This window comes from Pistacia vera, unplaced genomic scaffold (assembly GCF_008641045.1).
Source record: "Pistacia vera cultivar Batoury unplaced genomic scaffold, PisVer_v2 Contig1111, whole genome shotgun sequence".
In the NCBI taxonomy this organism is placed as follows: domain Eukaryota; kingdom Viridiplantae; phylum Streptophyta; class Magnoliopsida; order Sapindales; family Anacardiaceae; genus Pistacia; species Pistacia vera.
This window is the reverse complement of record NW_022195151.1, coordinates 100654-119941: the sequence shown is the minus strand read 5'-3', so window position 1 is coordinate 119941 and position 19288 is coordinate 100654. Positions and strand designations below refer to the sequence as shown.

Here is a 19288-nt window from a genome sequence, read left to right as displayed (position 1 = left end):
TTGGACAAGTAATCATATAGAGTTTATTTCCATGGCTGATGTATTTGATGCATATATAGTCCCCAAATAGAAAAGGGTTGCTTTTATTTGTTAAATTTCTTGCATATTTGAACCATTCTTGGAGTGACACAAGTGCAGAAGAAAAAAGTTAAGATTGAGTTTGTGCAGAAAGAATCTCCATACGTGTCTTTGTAGAAGATGAAGATCCCAAGTGCAGAAGAAAAATCTCTTTAAAATTTTGAAACAGGGTGTCCAAACTAACTTGTGTGCATCTCAACTAATTCCTATAGGTGATTGACACAAGGGCGAATCCAAAAATTTCTATTAGAGTAGGCCAAAATAAAAATTAATTGCACATTAATATTTTTATCCATTAATATTTCTGTTAGGGTGGGACAAAATTTAGAAATTGTACATATTAATATTTTTTTTAACAATTAGAGTAGCATCTGCCCCTGAGCATAGCATCTCACCATTATGACCACTTGCTTTAATCTTGGGAGTTAGAGGGATTGGAACCTGGTTTAATTGACACATAATTTATCTTCATTTAATGAGTTAACTTTACATTTTCTCTTTCCGAATCATTGTGTGCTGCACCACTTTGTATTCTTTAGATGTAAGAGGATTTCTGTTATTTCAGAAAGTCAAGGATCGATATTAACTCCTATTTTTGTCAGTTTATCAATTTCTAATTATCCTCTTGAATCCCCACTAACACCAACACCAGGACAAATGTGTGGTTTCTGCTAGAGGTGGGCATTTGGGGCTGGACCCAAAAAGTCAGGCTTACGATCGGTCCTTGTGAGGATCGGTCCTAGGAGGTCAAGTCCTAATACCAGACCCAAACCATGGAGGAGGGCCTAGGCCCTGGTTTGGGCCCTCCTCCAAGGCCTGGGTCCAAACTATTATTTGATTTTTTCAAATTGACCCTTGGCAAATTACCAAAAACTTTTTTTTTAATTTACAATAAATACGAGTGGCTAAAATGATATTTTACAAAAAAATTACAGGCTGCAGTCAACAGTCAGTTGACCGTTGGCTTGGCTGCTCAATCAACAGTCAACTGACTGTTGTAGCCAATGGTCAGTTGACAGTCAGTTGACCGTCCTTAACTATAAAAACCCCCCAAACCTCCATTTTCTTCACAACTCAACTCTCAATCTATTCTCTTCTCTCCATCTCTCTACTCCAATTCTCAAATTCTCTTCAATTCAATTTATATTTACATTTATTCATATTATTATTTATATTATTCAATTATTATTTTAATTTTTCAATTTCATCTATTATTCAATTTCTCTCATTTTAATTATTTATTATTTTATTATAAATTCATAATGGATTCTCGAAATTATGCATTCAGAGAATCATCCCCAAATGGGTTTTACGTTCTATCCACCGAAGAACTGAAAGGGTTTGATCCATTTTCACCCTTTCAAGAGGCAGCAACTCCAATTCCACAACCACCAACGGTTGGGACTAGGTTCAGTCAAACACAAGCGAGTTGCGACTCCACGGCTTGACCATCAAAGAGGATCATGTCTAGGATATGACAATTCTTCACCAAATCAAAACAGCCAAAGCTGAATGGGTTAGGGGAAGAGAAGTTCGGGGAATGTAATTTTTGTTCAATCGTTATCGACAGTGAGAACGGGACTTTGACGATGTGACAACACTTGGAGAAGAAGCACCCCCAACATATGCAGCTATCCCGCTAGTCCGGTTCAAGTTCAACCGCACTAGGTAGGCAAATTAAAACTCGATCAACTTAATTTTAATCAACAATTCTTAACTCTCTCAACATGACAATACAATGCACTCACAACACGAGAGGAAATAGCAAAATTCATATGTGCTACGGACTCTCCTATTTCTTTATCTGAAAATCCTTATTTTGTTGAATTGATTAAAAGTACTTTTTATCCAACATTTACCCATGTTAGTAGAGGTACAATTAGAAGGGACACAATAAAACTTTATGATAAAGTAAAAAAATCAACTTTAAAAGGAATTTCAAAATTTTAGGAATATGTCTATTGCACTTACTTCTGATATATGGGCTGTTAGATTAAAAATAGATTGTTTTAGTGTCACAATACATTATCTAGATCATATATAGTGGGCCTTTACAACAAAAATTGATATGTTTTAAAGCATTATATGAAAAACATAGTGTTAAAACTACATATTTTACAATTATTGAAGTTTAGCAAGAATATTTATTATCTGAGAAAGTTATGACGCTAACGCTTGATAATGCAGCTACTAACATCTCAGTAATTTCTTAATTTGAAAAGATATTAGATCCGCATGGTGAAGAAAATTTTTTTCATCAGAGATATGTTTGCCACATCATCAATTTAATTGTTAAAGCAGGTTTAAAAGCTATATACATTTGAGGATTGAAAGGGTGTGCGCGGCTATCGGATTTATCGGTGGTAGCAATTCAAGATGGACTGAATTCCGCAAATATTGTCTCCAAGAGGATTCGCCGATTGAACCAAAGAAGTATGTATAGACATGCTTGTCCATTGGAACTCCATGTACCTGATGTTGGAAAAAGTTATACCAACCACAAGACAAATTACAAAGTTTGTCAACCGAAAGAACTATCTGGAGTAAGTCGTCAATGAATCCGATTGGACAGTTTGCGAACTATTTTTTTCGTTTCTTAAAGTTTTTTACGATTTCACTAATATATTAAGTGATATTTATTATCCTACTATTTTTTTCGTTTCTTAAAGTTTTTTACGATTTCACTAATATATTAAGTGATATTTATTATCCTACTATTAATGTAGTGTTAGATATTTAACTTTGAATTTCTACAACTTTTGCTATATATAGATATCCTACTATTATGTTATATTATCAACGTAATCTCTCGTCTGAATCATTGAATTCAATAATTCATTGGAGTAATGTTACGGGGGTATTATAGGTGGCCCTTGTGTAATAAATACTAGGACCAGAAGATACCTAATAAAACCATGGTTTGCCCTACATAGAAATTATGTGGGATGATAATTTAAAGAGGGAAGGCGACAAGCACTAGAAATCAATGTTTAAATAAGATAAAAGAGTTAATTCCTTGGGGTTCTCATTCATAAATTGATGGATATGTATCAATAAACACTTGCCCTTTTAATTATCCAACTAACTTTATGATGCTCTTTCAATTTAATTGTCTTATATCCTCATTGTGACAAATTACATGATTCTAATTCCTTGAACACACTCAAGAATCTCTTATCTTATTCTACCTAATGCCTCATGCCCTTGTGTCTTGGATTATGCTTCTTGCTTCTATGAATTATTGCCAATTTATTCAAAGTTTTAAAGTAAAACGAGTACTTTAATGATATCATCCAATTCCAATCCCCTTGTTTGTTTTATTTGAAAATCAATCACTACCCATTTGACCCCAAATGGGGTTGTTACATCATTCCATCTATAGACATAAACAAAACAAAAAGAAGAAGAAAAATTGGAAAGGTGAAGGTGAAAAACCATCAAATTACATTATAATATTATTATTTACAATCTCTTTTTGGACAATCTCTTCAAATATCTTCCTTCTAATGAAATCTAAAATTAAAAATTGAGTCTAAAAAAAGACTAAAACATTTAAATCATTTTAAATGTATACATAGTTATATTGTTCACACCTAAACCATTTCATTTCCGTTTCCGTTTCCGTTTACTTCCACTTCTACTTCTCTATCAATCTCGATTGCCCACTATTTTTCTTATTCCCAATACCAAATTTTGCAAGGAACTCCACACCCCAATCCCAAATATGCAACCCAACATATGTACCAATTCCACCAATCAACCCATAAGCAATTGACTAGGTCAAAGGCATCAACATCAATGTTATAAAGGCAGGGATAGCTTGCCTCATATCATTCCATTCAATCTCCACCACTGATCTCATTATCAACACTGCCACCAATATTAATAGCGGTCCTACCGCCCACGCCGGTATCAATGCCAACAACGGTGTAAAAAAGAATGTTAGAAAGAAATGTCCTACCACTGTTAACGCGGTCAACCTTGTTTGTCCGCCCTCTCTGATCTCAATCGATGATTCAATAAACGTCGTTACAAGTGACACACCGAGAAGTGCCCCCACGACAATTGACATGATATCCGACATGAAAGCGAAATATTGACCCTCAAAATCACCAGTTTGATCAGTAAATTCAGCAAATCTAGCCATTGAATATAACGTCCTGTTGTATCCAATATGTCAACAGGCAAAACTTGAGCCTCCCAAAAATAGCCTTTGCCTATGCTTTTAAAACTTAGTGCCCCACTGTATAAGATTTTAACCTGGTTGCTTTTGCATTTAGAAAAACTGATTCGGATCAACAAAGTGAGGCTGAAGTGCAGAGTGCACCTGCAGCCAAAGCATCTTCTCCTAAGTTATCTACTTCAACTGTGAAGCCTCGTCTTGGGGCTATCCTAGATGGACTCTGGCTTATACTCTCCTCAACTTATCTGTTGTATGTGTCTTTATTCCTGGGGCTGAGTGCAGTTGTCTCCTCATTCTTCTATTTTCAGGTAAAGTAGCCCTGCTCACAGAAATGTATTTAGGGTTTTTTAAACCGCGTGTGACTTGTATTGTATTTTTTACTGAAAGTTATTGAAGATCATTTATATTATATCAAGCACTACCTTATTTGTTTTTAGTTCAAATTTTGTCACTGTATTACTGGTTAACAATTAAAGATTGGCATATTGAATTGAGATTAATGTGCTTTGATTACTCATGGTTGCTCCAGATTTTTGGTGATTGTCTTTCCTTATATTTTTTTTTCTCTTTCTCTTGTTGAAATACATTTTGTTGTATTATTTATACCATATCCGAATCTTACTGGTCCACCATTCTTTGCTGAATTGCAGAAAGTGACTGTTTTTGCCATGACTGTTGCAAGCTCTGTTGATAGAAGAAGATTGTTTGCCCAGATAAACAGCTTCATTGCTGTTATTATTCTTGCTGGACAACTAACTTTAACAGTATGCTAACTCTATGGTTAGGTTCTGTGCTTTAATGTATTTGATTTTATACTTGGCTGTTCCAATAAATTTCTTCAAGGATGTGTTTATAGTTGGCAGAATAATTATATGTCCGCTCTCTCTCCCTTCCTCCTTTCCTAGTAGAGAGAAAAGAAAAAAGTTTGTTCCACAGTTGATGAGCTAGATATTATGATCATATGAAATTTAGTATTAGCCTAGATAAAGAAGGTTTGTGGCATATTCTATTTTTGCAAAACAACTTCTTGAAATCTTGCATAAAATAAACCTCCCAATATGGATAATTCAAATTCTTAATGGGGGTTAGAGGTTGTCACTTATTGGGGATGCTGCTAGATAACATTGTTTCGTAGTATTATACCTAGACAATGGGAAGTGTACAATGACAAGTATTATCTTGAGTCAGGCCAAAGGAAAAAGTATGATAATGATTCAAATATATAAATTCAATTAACTTATTATGTTTAAAAAGTTATATAATCCATATTTTATTTCTCTAATTTTAATATACAACTTCACTTTAATTGAGGTGTGTGCAAGCTTACCTGAACACCTTGATTACCAAAATAAATAAATAAATGCTTTTGTAAACATATTATAATAGCCTTAACAAATTTGACTCCCTCTTCCCATTTCCATTTTCCAATATAATATAAAACAACAATGTTTTATTGAGCCACCGATTTGAACAAATCCTTTAAGCATGTGCCTAATGCATTGTTATGCAACGGAAACATAAACTCTAACGCTAGTTTATTGAATATAATAATACAAGTAGTAAAGCATAAATAAATTGCCAAAATTAAATGCAAAAATAAAGAATACAAGGAATTAACGAGGTTCGGTATTAAAACCTACGTCCTCGGGCGCTGCAAAAGAAAACTCCACTATCTCCAAACAATATTATAAATATTTGGGCAATACAACAAATACCCAAAACAAAGGGGAGACACAACAAAACTTGCAAACTAAAGGGTTCTTAAAGAAATAACCCTAAACAAAAGAAGTATAATGGAATTATAACTTGGATTATAATTAACATTGATTTAGGTCCTTATATATAGGCCCCATTGTCCCAAAAGTTTCCCACTTTTCAATCCTAATCAATGTGGGACAAACAACCTTTTCTTGGCCTATTACATAAAAGTCCCTAAACCTTTCTCCATTATCATTTCTACCCCATGTGATTTTGCTAAAAGCCATTTTTCAACATGCATAACCGAGGAAAGCTTAACTCAAAACAATAATATCATTATTATAAAAGCTTGATAAATTTATCATAAACCCTTTTCTAAAGGTAGTCATGTTATTAAGAGCAATCCCAAATTTCAAATCTCAAACACTTGTACATAAAATGATAAAATAAAAAGATCAATACAATATTGTACGATGAGTTCAATAATATGTCTTAAAACTTATACATTGCCGATTCACCAACCCGAAGCTTTGGCTCACCACGCCACCATCCATATAAAGTTGTCACCATGAACCCTAAACCTACATTACATGCCGTCAGCTTTATTAATAAATAAAGGATATCAAGTTATATTTTCACACGAGGAAGATCGGAGCAAGAGGCCGGTTACGTGGACGAAGGGAGGCCGTCCACCAGGGAAATAATGATCTGATCGTATCCAAGAGAAGTTTGCCATATTTACCTGTTTTGAAACTATTTGCTCCACGGATCGTTTATCATGCAACGCCCGTCGCGTGGATAATCCGGCGGAGTTGATGTTGGCGTTGTAGATGGGGGTGGAAAAGTATTATGAAAATGGTTAAGGGCATCGTTCGAGACAGTTCCACTTCTCCCTTGAGCACCATTACCAGATGAATGATTTCCATCGTAACCAGGCAACATAGCTTTATTTGCCGATGGCCCTTCTTTTTTAACGTCGGCAGATTGAGATGGTGGTGGAAAGCTAGGGTTTTTGGTTGACATAGTAGCGAATGGTAAATAGAAAAATGGATTCTAGAGTAAAAATAATAGAAAATTCTTTGGCTAACACAAATTCTTGCCTATGGTAGGTTCACATTTATAGATGAAATTATTACTTTAGTTATTGCTTTGAAACTAGAAAGATTAAAAAAGACATATGAAATAATAATAAAAGATTAGAATTATCTTCAGGGTGCCGACAAAGCAACTACGTTTATGTTATTACACATTGAACTGTATGGATTACTATAGTAAGTTTTTAGTGTTACGTTCACGTAGCTTTAGCTTTGCTTTTGCATGCATGTGGCTTTGTCCCTTTGTTTACGAGAATGGATGAAAGCTTCCAGAAGACTCTTACAGATTCCCTAAGGGGCACATCGTAATTATATCATATATGATTCCATTAAGTCTACCAATAAAAATTCAATCTTAAAAGAATTAGTAATCGAGTAGGCCTACTAAAGAATATTTGTGATATTAAGCAAGAATTACTTTGGAGTCTTCTAATAATATAAGTATATATTAAAAGAAATTATTTTAAATTTATTTTTCTTGTATTTTAAGATGTAAAATCACTGATTAAATTTTTATATTCAAGTTTAGAAACCAAATCTCTTTTAATTGATAATATAGCCAAATTACCTAATCTTTCTTGTGACATAGTTGAAAAAAAATAAGATTTTACTAACTTTAATTTTGAAAATAGGTGATTTCCAATGCCAAGATTGACTGCAAAAAGCTTGAGAAGTCGCAACCCATAAGGTACCGGTGGCCAACGATTAGCAGAGTAAACGGGTGAGGTATGATAAGGGTTTTGGTGAGAGAGCTGACGGGAGGAAGATGGTGGTGTCAGGGAAGGCTAACGACACCAAGTACATGTCGAAAGGGCCAAAAATGGTTGTCACGCACAGTGGAGCTAGGTTGCGAGAATCGGTAGATTTCGGCGAAATTGAGGGCTATCTAGGTTAGGAAAACACTTGAAAAATGATAAAGTAATGATTTCTATCGATTTTGATGAGAAAAACGATCGGAATTAGCTTCAAACCGTCGGCAATGGCACTATAGCGGTGTAGAAGGGTGGAGATGATTTCTGTCGATTTTTTAGATTAAATTGGTGGTGAGAAATTTGAGACATGTAAATGACCATTTTAGCATTTCATTGTTAAAAGAAACAAAATGCGTTAATTTGTGGGTGTGAATCTGGAATATATGAAACCAAAGGTATAAACTTGTCATTTTGCCAAATCTTGGGAGAGAACATGTCATTTACTCGAAATTATATAACAGAAGTGTTTTTGAAATATATGTAAAAAACTTATAACAAATTTTGGCCTTCTTAGCCTTTTTTGGGGGTCTCCAGGCCAGCCTGGATAAGAAATTATACACTAACAATATTTTTATAAATATATTCAAAAAAATTTATAACAAATTTGGCCCTTTTTTAAGACCTTTTTGGGAGCCCTAGGCAGGTGCCATGCTTAAGCCGGCCGAGCACCATTGGACCTTCTACAAATCAATCTGACATGCAGGTTATATTTGACTTTTAGCAAAGTCCATTAGCAAAATCAATGAAGTGATACGATAGAGAAAGGAAAGCAGAAAGCCGACTTCAGCTAACGTTTTATTTATAGAAAGGTAAAAGATACAATAAGGTAATTTGAAATTGAAGCTTATTATGTGTCTATATATGTTTGATTTATATATTCACAGTTCCTCTTGGATTGGCCAGAGCTACTCTTAGCTCTAGCTATTCTCTGGTTTGAGCACTGCCATGAAACTGCTTCTCCACTTCCCTCTCAGCCCCGGGCATCATTATGATATAACAATGAAGCCTGTCAAGCATGCAAATTACTTCAAAACAATAACAAAAGCTCCCATTATACAACACTAACAAAAAGAACTTCGGATATCCTTTCAATCACATAAAAGTTGTTTGCCTAAATGTGGTCCAAAGTGAACGGCATGAATATTTTATTGCTTATTAAGGATCTAGTGATCAAGATTGAAGCTGTCTGGATAACCATGTCTTATCGCCTAGCTACATAAACAACTCATTGTTGGGAATTGACTAATTAGTTTTTGAATGGTAAGATGTACTATTCACTGAAGAGATCCACATATTGGGAGCAAAGCACCACGTCTTGGATGAATTCTAGGACGGAGATAATTANTAAGTTCTGTGCTGTAATGTATTTGATTTTATACTTTGCTGTTCCAATAAATTTCTTCAAGAATGTGTTAGGGATGTGTTTATACTTGGCAGAATAATTATATGTCTTCCCTCTCTCCCTACCTCCTTTCCTAGTAGAGAGAAAAGAAAAAAGTTTGTTCGAAAGTTGATGAGGTAGATATTATGATCATATGAAATTTAGTATTAGCCTAGATAAAGAAGGTTTGTGGCATATACTGTCTTTGCAAAACCACCTCTTGAAATCTTGCATAAATAAACTTCCCAATATCGATAATTCAAATTTTTAATGGGGGTTAGAGGTGGTCACTATTGGGGATGCTGCTAGATAACATTGTTTCATAGTATTATGCCTAGACAATGGGAAGTGTACAATGGCAAGTGTTATCTTGAGTCAGGCCAAAGGAAAAAGTATGATAATGAATTTTTTTAGGAGAAAAACACCAATACTCATGCTAGATGCCACTAATACAATTTCTTTTTCCTTTATTGGTTTACCCAATTATGTACAGGGACATATCCTTTCTATTGCTGGGGTTACTGTGGCTATTTGTGCTGCTCCATTTGTTGCCTTTTCAAATATGATTGCTATTGCAATATGGCCAACTTGGGTGGTGGTTGCTGCTTCTGAGACCATACGAAAGGTTTGTCATGAGTTCCTACTTTGTTTCCTTCTTGTAGTGAGGGTTATGTATTGTTGATCCATGTATTACTTGTCAGTTGATTCTGTATACATTATAGATAAATGCAATTTTTACTGGGGTTCAGAAGACATTTAACTGGAAGTTGTTCTAAAATTCAAATGTTGAGTAAATCTTACAGTTAGGCATCTTCATTACTTTGTAGGTGGTTACTTATGTTGTGACCAGGCCTGGAAGAGAACTTTTATTTACTGTGGTCTCCCAAGAGGAGAAATACAAAGCTAAGGTAAGCAATCTATAATTGATTTTTATTTTTATCGTAACTGGAATGTGGAGCATAGAATCACCTTGTATGCCCATTATTTGATGATCTTATAATTAGTTTCTTCAATTTGAGATGTTGTCCTCAAAGAATATGCACAATAATTAGCATCTATTCAAGTTTTCTTTTTATTCTTGTATACATTGCATCTGTTGTGCTCTACTATTTTAAAATGTCAAAAGTAGCGAAACATCAGGGCTTTTCTGAACACAAGTTTCCACAGGTATGCATAGATGTAATTGTCCAACGACTTGGAGATGCATCCGCAGCAGGAATGTACAAACTACTGTTTGGCACTCTCCATGGGAGAACATCAACCGTTTCCCTCTATGCCCTTCCTGTAAGTCTAAACCAACTTCCCAGATATTTATATTTTAAGTCTCAAACATGTTTTCATTCAATTCAATGAGCTTTTTCATTGTCAGTATCTAACTGCTTCTAGCTATTTTTGTTCTCAACTTTGGTACATTAATTACATAATGCATTCTTTCTCTTAGTGTTTATTATATCTTTTGGCTGAAAATCCTGTGGCTGAAGATTTGCTTTTATCTTTTGGCTAGTTGTTTATTATGGATCGCTACAGCATTCCATTTAGGACGCCGCCAGCACACTAGCAAAGCTTTCAGCTTCCTCCCCTTCCGAATTTTTTTTCTGGAAAGGATGATTTTTTGTTTGACAAATAGTCAGTTTGTTAGTTCACTTAATGTCTTACTATCATGTAACTAACAAGCTAAATAATGACAACAGTTCTTGCATTTGTGTTGCCCAAATTTATATAGAATATAATACCAAAATAAGAAGCAAAAGCAGCTATCTATGAAAGAGGTATTAATTTCATTCAGAAGAAACATCAACATTCGAGACTGCCATATAATTGGCTCCTCCAACTTCCTCTCAGCCCCAGCATCACAATATCAATATCGATCTCTAGTTGCTTATTATGTTTTAAACTTCTGATAACAATGAAACCTTCGAGCATGCAGATTACTTCAAAGTTCCAAACACTAACAATAGCTGCCATTTTGTCAATACATAAAAGTTTTTTGCCTAAATTTGGTCCAAGTGAACGGGGCATTGATATTGTATCGATCAAGATTGAAGCTGTTGGATAACCACTAATTAACCTCCCTTTCAGGATTCCAAGAGTATCTTCTTCCAAGAGTCCAGGGCCCTCTGCTTAACTCACTGTCGTCTTCACTAGAATTGCACTCCATTTTTGCAACAGCTGCAGCAGGCTGCCTAGCTACTCTCATTTTGTGAAGTTTATTTGAGGGTTAAAAACCAGAACAAAATGGGACTCAAAAACAGAATAAATAACAAAGGAATTAGAAAGTTCCCAATACTGAAAAGTCCCTACAAAGCTTCAAACTACACCTAGAAAACTAGGAATAATAATAATAATGGCAAGAGTGGTGTACCTGGTGGTGCTTTATATATAAAAATGGATAGAATAGATTTAAGAAGAGACATCTCCAATGATTCTTTATATATCCGAAACTTTTATATATATAGAGTCTATCCATAAAATAAGAGTTTAACATACTCTTTATCTTTAAAATATAAATTAGAGAGTCAAATTCACTCTCTATCCTATTTAATAATAAAGTACAAGTTCTTATGCATTTTATTTATTAATTATCTCTCCCATTTAAGTATTTTTCTTAAAAATAAAGAGCATCTTCATTAAATTTAAAAAGTCTATGGATTTAAATAAAAATGTGTTATTTATATTTAAAAATAATGAAGATGCCTTTATTATATACAAAGACGCTTTTCACAAAAGATCACCATTGGAGATGCTCTTAATGAAAGAGAGAATTAATAAATAGAAACTTGTAATTTATTAATTAAAATTAAGATATAGTGAAATTTAACTCTAAATGTAAAGAGTCAAACTCAATTTCTAATTTATATTTTAAAGATAAAGAGTAAGTAGATTTCTGTTTTTATGGATAACTCTTTATAATAAAGAGTTTGGGTCTTATAAAAAATATTTGGAGATACTATTAGGGAGCCCAACAGAGACTTTTCCAGATTCTTCAAATTTTATAAAAAGGAGAGCCAAAAATACATATAATTTGATGATTAATTTGTCACAATCTGATTGCTATTGCCATATCAAGACGACCTGACCACTTATCAATACACATATAACTTAACTTTACCATTCCACATGATTTATTCATAGAATTTGGAAAATATATTAATTTCCATATCGATCTCATCGCCGTCTGAGAGTTGGGGGTTCAATCAGGAATATTGCATTACTTTGTGTTTATAGAGCCGTCACTCAACGCCTCAACTTACCTAGATCGCTTTTTTTTCACATTACATGTGTTTAAAGCTGCTGCCAAAGTAACCCACCCTTCTTCAGAATCACCTATTATTTTTTAACACTTGTTAGCCTACTGTGGTTCAAGTTGAAGTTGGATAGTTCCCTTCAAACTTTGCTTCCAGTAAGCTATCTCAAACTCAACCTTTCTATTCTATCTATGATTATACATACTGCACAAACTAATTATGAATCATTCTAATTTAATACACCATATCTTATGTGTGATATGACAACACCTTACCTTATCACAAATTATTGTTTAGGCTATTAATTAGTGCAGTTAGAGTTCAGATTTTGGAGAGGGGTAAGATATATTACCATATGAATATTTTAGAAAATTCTTTTACCCCTAATTCATTACTTTTTCTAAACCTTTGAAGTCAGTCCGTTGTTGCGACCTAACCCACATTCACTATCATACAAATCAATGGACGTAGGACTTGCTACCTTAGCATCCGAACCACTTTAAAGTTCTATAGCATTTATTTCTCTTTATATATTTCTTTTGACGTGTGCTTTTTAATCAATCAACGCTGCACACGTATTGATTAGTTGATGCCAAAATCTCGCATCAACAATATCATTATGGATTGGATTAACCTTTCTACTGGCTTATGCCTGATTCTCACATCTCTCACCATCTATTTTCATTCCAGAAACAGAAATAAATAACCTACATGGAAGAATCTAAACGAATAAATAACTGTACGAGGCACCAAACTAATAGATAAGCGAAGAAATTGAAATAGAATATGCTTGAGGAGAACACCTAACTTGGATTGACTATCTTTTTAGTTAATAATTGAGTGACAAAGTTCTTGTTACATTAAATTTAACTCGGTAGACTGTCTTCTTCAAACTCACATTGGGGCATAGGATCTTAAGATGTATTAATTGCATTGCTTTAATCAGTCAATGGTTAAGTACATAACATGGACTTTTGTTATAAGTTGTAATGTATAACTATGAATTGAGCTATGTTTAGTGTGTTACAGCGGGCACCTGACACATCATCAGCCACTGTGGAATCGGCCACAGAAGACCACCCAAACTCTTTCAGTTATTTAAAGGCCGAATCAACTGCTACCCCCAAATCGTCTCATAGAATTTACTGGTACCTAAATAACATTACAGTTTTCAGTAGCCCACATTTTATGCTGGCCCATGACTTTATATGGATTGTTTCTTAGCTTCCCCAGGCCCTTGTAGTGATGCTTCATTTTATTGGGCTTAGATTGATTTTTATTCTCAACAGTATATTATACTTCATGTATTGAAAAATTTAAATGACCTCTCAATTACAATTTCATCACCACTGCCTGGACAACAATTACTTACAGGAAAAAAGTTACTGCATAATTGAATCGAAAAACTTAATTAATATAAATAGGTTTGGATGATACAATACAATAACTTTCAAGTTTAAGTAAATCAGAACATGACTTTACTTGGCTTAAACAAAAACCCAGAATAGTATGTTAAACAAACATATCTCCTAGAAAGGATACTGCAATAGAACAATAGAGTGGCTGGTATAGACGCAACTACAATAGTAAGCATGGTGACACAATTAATCTATCATGATAATCTAATTAAAAGGGTTGTGCTAAAGCTACCAACATGGTGATTATGGATGCAAAGAGTGTAGAGAGTCCAACCATCAATTTAAATGGTAATGACTTGAGGACCGCTGCAAAAATTATGCTGGTAATGATTGTTGCAACAAGCATACATGAGTTAGCGGTAGTCTTCATGCATTGTTCTCTCCTTTTCACATAACCTTTTGTGCTTTTGGATGTGGTTATTTGCAGCAAATGCAACATATTGTTTTGCTAATCCATCATAACAACTCCTTAGTTAACCTATCTCAATGACACATTTCTTGCACTGTGTTGCCCAAATTTATATAGAATAATACCAAATAAAGAAGCAAATAGCGCTATTTAATGAAGAACTAAATAATCTCATTCAGAAACAACATTCGAGACTTGCATAATGCAGATTATAACTTTAGATTACAGATTATGCCGCTAAACCTTTTGAATCAACTTTAACTATGGCACCTAAAGTTTTATTTAAAGAAAGATAAAAAATATAATAAGGTAATTTGAAATTGAAGCTTATTATGTAGCGATATAATGTATGATTATAAATTCACAGTTCCTCTTGGACTGGCCAGAGCTACTCTTAGCTCTAGCCATTTGGTTTGAGCACTGCCATGAAAGCTCCTCCAACTTCCCTCTCAGCCCTGGGCATCACAATATCGATCTCTAGTTGCTTCATTATGTTTTTAACTTCTGATAACTATGAAGCCTGTCAAGCATGCAAATTACTTCAAAGCACTAACAAAAGTTCCTATTATACAACACTAACAAAAAGAACTTCAGATATCCTTTCAATCCATAAAAGTTTTTTTGCCCAAATTTGGTCCAAACTGAAAGGTGTCGATGTTTTATCGCTTATTAAGGATCTAATAGTGATCAGAATGAACTGTTTGGATAACCGTGGCTTATCGCCTAGCTACAAAACAACTCTAATAAAAGTCGTTGTAGGAATTGACTAATTAGTTTTTGAATGGTAAGATGTATTCACTGAAGAGATCCACATATTGGGAGCAAAGCACTATGTCTTGGATGAATTCTAGGACGGAGATAATTACCTAAATGGTCAAGTTCACGGAGGGAACGGACACGCTCTTGAATCAATCTCCTCTCCCAGTCTGCTATGTCCTCAAAGCGTATTCTGGAAGATTCTCAAAGGCTCCTCCATGGGTCGTTTTTAGCCAGATCATAAGTAGCTCCACGTATTGCTTTTTGTTAGGTCCACCAAGGTCTCTTTGAAGTTAGCGTATCATGCGTATTCAGCTGTCAAGAGACCATAGCCAAGTCATATCAGGCAGGAGAAGGAAAGCATAGCCATAGCTTACGAATTATTGAGCCGCATAACTTAAAGAACAGGGAAGACTCATCTCTAAAGTCTAACCTGACGAATGGAATTTAAAGCAGTACTAATTGCTTGAAATATAAGGCAAGATATATAAGGCAAGGATGGAATCAAGAACTAACATCATGCCACAGACCAAACATGTAAGCAATTGCAACAGCTGGAGCCCTTCCCAATCCAGCAGTACAATGCACATATGCTTTTCCTTTCCCCTCAGAAAGGCCCATTCCAATGATGAGACCGCTTTAGGTAATGAATTCTCAAAGAATCCGGATCAAAATCTTTTGCCTACAAATGCATCTTAAAATCATGGAAAGGAAGATAGCCAGAAACAAACTTGAGAATGAAATGGATACAATAGTATTGACCCTGAACAGTTTTCAGTACGAACTCCAGCAGAGATACTTCACTAACTACTGCAAAATCACTGTAGAACATAGAAACTGGACATAATACATGAAATGGTCCAGAAAAGTAGAAATTATGGTTAAAAATTTGGCTATGGAGAATCTTGTTCCTATTATAGCCTTATTCTGATATATATTGCACCACTTATGTTAAAATTGCATATGCAAACGAAGACAATTTTGCTTACAAGGCCTTCTCATATGACGAATTCCAATTGCTTGAATCTTTTCACTATAGGCTGAATCAATTTCCCAATACTCAATGTCCTTGTCCTGCTGCAAGTTTAGTATGTAGGCAACATTCTCTTCCTTTTTCGATGACCAATATCTTCAGGTTTCTGGGGCTGAGAACCCACGATCAAATTATCAGTTATCAGGGTGTAGTTCATGCCGACAACCGCACATGATTGATAGAATACTTATGTAGCCGAAATAAATCCATCTTGAGGAAAGTATAATGCAAGTACTTAATTTAAGAACTCATTTATTTATTTGTCCCAACAAACGGCATGTGTTGAATAATATAACTTCTATAAAAGAAGGAATTTCAACCGCCTCATATTAGATTGTTCAAAAGCCAAAAACTTTATAAAATGACACATTTATTATGCATCAAGATGCAAACACTGTTTAGAATAATTCCCCAGTTTCTTCTGTGGCGCCTAAAGCTCCACTGATTAGTGTGAATAGAGCTAGAATTTTCTCTTTGGACCCAAATTTGACATAAATTAACCTCCCTTTTAGGATTTCCAAAAGGGTCAATTTCAAATAAAAAATTAATTAGCCAACTAATGGGGATCTTATTCTAGAAGCCAAGTCACATGATCCAACCAAACCGATGTAAAAAAAGCATGCTTTATAGATCCGAAAGCAGACTAATATAATAACGTTTTATCCATAGTTTCTAGAACAAACCAGCCAGGAAATATTAAAACAGAAAACTAAATTTAATAGCAAAACAGATACAAATGAAAAGATTTAAAGAAGTAAATTGAACCAACCTAGATCATGGTGATACTCATAAGGGTTTCTCATTATTTCTTATGGCAATGTTGTACTCTTCCATTCTGTTGGTTTTGCTCTGAATGAGACTTCTGTACTGAGGGTTTCCTCGAGTTTCATTGTCTGATAGTTTGCAAGAAAGTCTAGCCATTTTGAAGAAGTGAGTGTTGGAGAGCATGAGATTGCATGTTGATTTCCTCTTCTCAAACAAAACTTCAGTTTCAAGAGGGCATTTGAAGATTGAAGATAGGCAACTTCTACCATCCACACAACTCATTCTTGTTTCTTCTCTGCCCCCTGTTTTGTTAATATGATTGAGTACATGAATTTATAGCATAACCTTGATGCCCTTCGATTTTTAAGGTTAATGGTTAAAGAGAAACAGCTTTTGATTGAATATTCTAAAGCCATCAAAGGCAATCCCATACCCATGGAAAAGTGAAAGACTTTGAGCTTTTGGCCCAATTAACAAGAATCACCTTGTAATGGGCTGCTAAAAGCCTAAAATTCACTGCCCTCAGATTTAGGTGGGGTGGAATAGCAGCACTTATTTGCTCCCAACTAAAGATAAAGTTCAATCACCATGTGAAAATGCAACATTTCAATCTCTTTTTTTTTTTTTTTTTTTTTTTTTTTAAACAGAGTGTTCAGGTTAGTTTGTATGTATCTCCACTAACCCCTATAGGTGATTAATCAACATTTCACCGTCTTGTCATCTGCTTAAATCTACATTTCAATCTCATTCAAAGACTTTGCTTGAATAATACTCAAAACATTTGAAACCATTCAGGAAATAGGCTATCTTTAGCTTATTTCATAGGAATTCCATTATTAAGATGGGATTCTTTCCTTATTGGACAGTAATCATATAGAGTTATTTTCCATGGCTGATGTATTTGATGCATATATAGTCCCAAATAGAAAAGGGTTGCTTTTATTTGTAAATTTCTTGCATATTTGAACCATTCTTGGAGTGACACAAGTGCAGAAGAAAAAAGAAGATTGAGTTTGTGCAGAAGAATCTCCATACGTGTCTTTGTAGAAGATGAAGATCCCAAGTGCAGAAGAAAAATCTCTTAAAATTTTGAAACAGGTGTCCAAACTAACTTGTGTGCATCTCAACTAATTCCTATAGGTGATTGACACAAGGGCGAATCCAAAAATTTCTATTAGAGTAGGCCAAAATAAAAAAATTGCACATTAATATTTTTACATTAATATTTCTGTTAGGGTGGGACAAAATTTAGAAATTGTACATATTAATATTTTTTTAACAATTAGAGTAGCATCTGCCCCTGAGCATAGCATCTCACCATTATGACCACTTGCTTAATCTTGGGAGTTAGAGGGATTGGAACCTGGTTTAATTGACACATAATTTATCTTCATTTAATGAGTTAACTACATTTTTCTCTTTCCGAATCATTGTGTGCTGCACCACTTTGTATTCTTTAATGTAAGAGGATTTCTGTATTTCAGAAAGTCAAGGATCGATATTAACTCCTATTTTTGTCAGTTTATCAATTTCTAATTATCCTCTGAATCCCCACTAACACCAACACCAGGACAAATGTGTGGTTTCTGCTAGAGGTGGCATTTGGGGCTGGACCCAAAAAGTCAGGCTTACGATCGGTCCTTGTGAGGATCGGTCCTAGGAGGTCAAGTCCTAATACCAGACCCAAACCATGGAGGAGGGCCTAGGCCCTGGTTTGGGCCCTCCTCCAAGGCCTGGGTCCAAACTATTATTTGATTTTTTCAAATTGACCCTTGGCAAATTACCAAAAACTTTTTTTTTAATTTACAATAAATACGAGTGCTAAAATGATTTAAAAAAAATTACAGGCTGCAGTCAACAGTCAGTTGACCGTTGGCTTGGCTGCTCAATCAACAGTCAACTGACTGTTGTAGCCAATGGTCAGTTGACAGTCAGTTGACCGTCCTTAACTATAAAAAAACCCCAAACCTCCATTTCTTCACAACTCAACTCTCAATCTATTCTTTCTCTCCATCTCTCTACTCCAATTCTCAAATTCTCTTCAATTCAATTTATATTTACATTTATATATTATTATTTAATTATTCAATTATTATTTAATTTTCAATTTCATCTATTATTCAATTTCTCTCATTAATTATTATTATTATTATAAATTCATAATGGATTTCGAAATTATGCATTCAGAGAATCATCCCAAATGGGTTTTACGTTCTATCCACCGAAGAAGAAGGGTTTGATCCATTTTCCCCTTTCAAGAGGCAGCAACTCCAATTCCACAACCACCAACGGTTGGGACTAGGGTCAGTCAAACACAAGCGAGTGCGACTCCACGGCTTGACCATCAAAGAGGATCATGTCTAGGATATGACAATTCTTCACCAAATCAAAACAGCCAAAGCTGAATGGGTTAGGGGAAAAGAAGTTCGGGGAATGTAATTTTTGTTCAATCGTTATCGACAGTGAGAACGGACTT

General features: G+C 34.6%; 1 protein-coding gene and 1 pseudogene across 1 annotated transcript; one reads left to right on the top strand and one right to left on the bottom strand.

The window, feature by feature from the left end:
- Positions 1 to 1340: 1340 nt before the first annotated feature.
- LOC116141033 lies at positions 1341 to 10600 on the top strand. Its single transcript, XM_031426598.1, has 6 exons — positions 1341 to 1486; positions 4359 to 4569; positions 4912 to 5025; positions 9680 to 9811; positions 10014 to 10094; positions 10354 to 10600. Exons 1-6 carry the CDS (start codon positions 1341 to 1343, stop codon positions 10537 to 10539), a joined length of 870 nt encoding a protein of 289 aa, XP_031282458.1. The 3' UTR covers positions 10540 to 10600.
- Positions 10601 to 15053: 4453 nt separating this feature from the next.
- LOC116141023 lies at positions 15054 to 17094 on the bottom strand (annotated as a pseudogene).
- Between the last annotated feature and the right edge of the window lie 2194 nt (positions 17095 to 19288).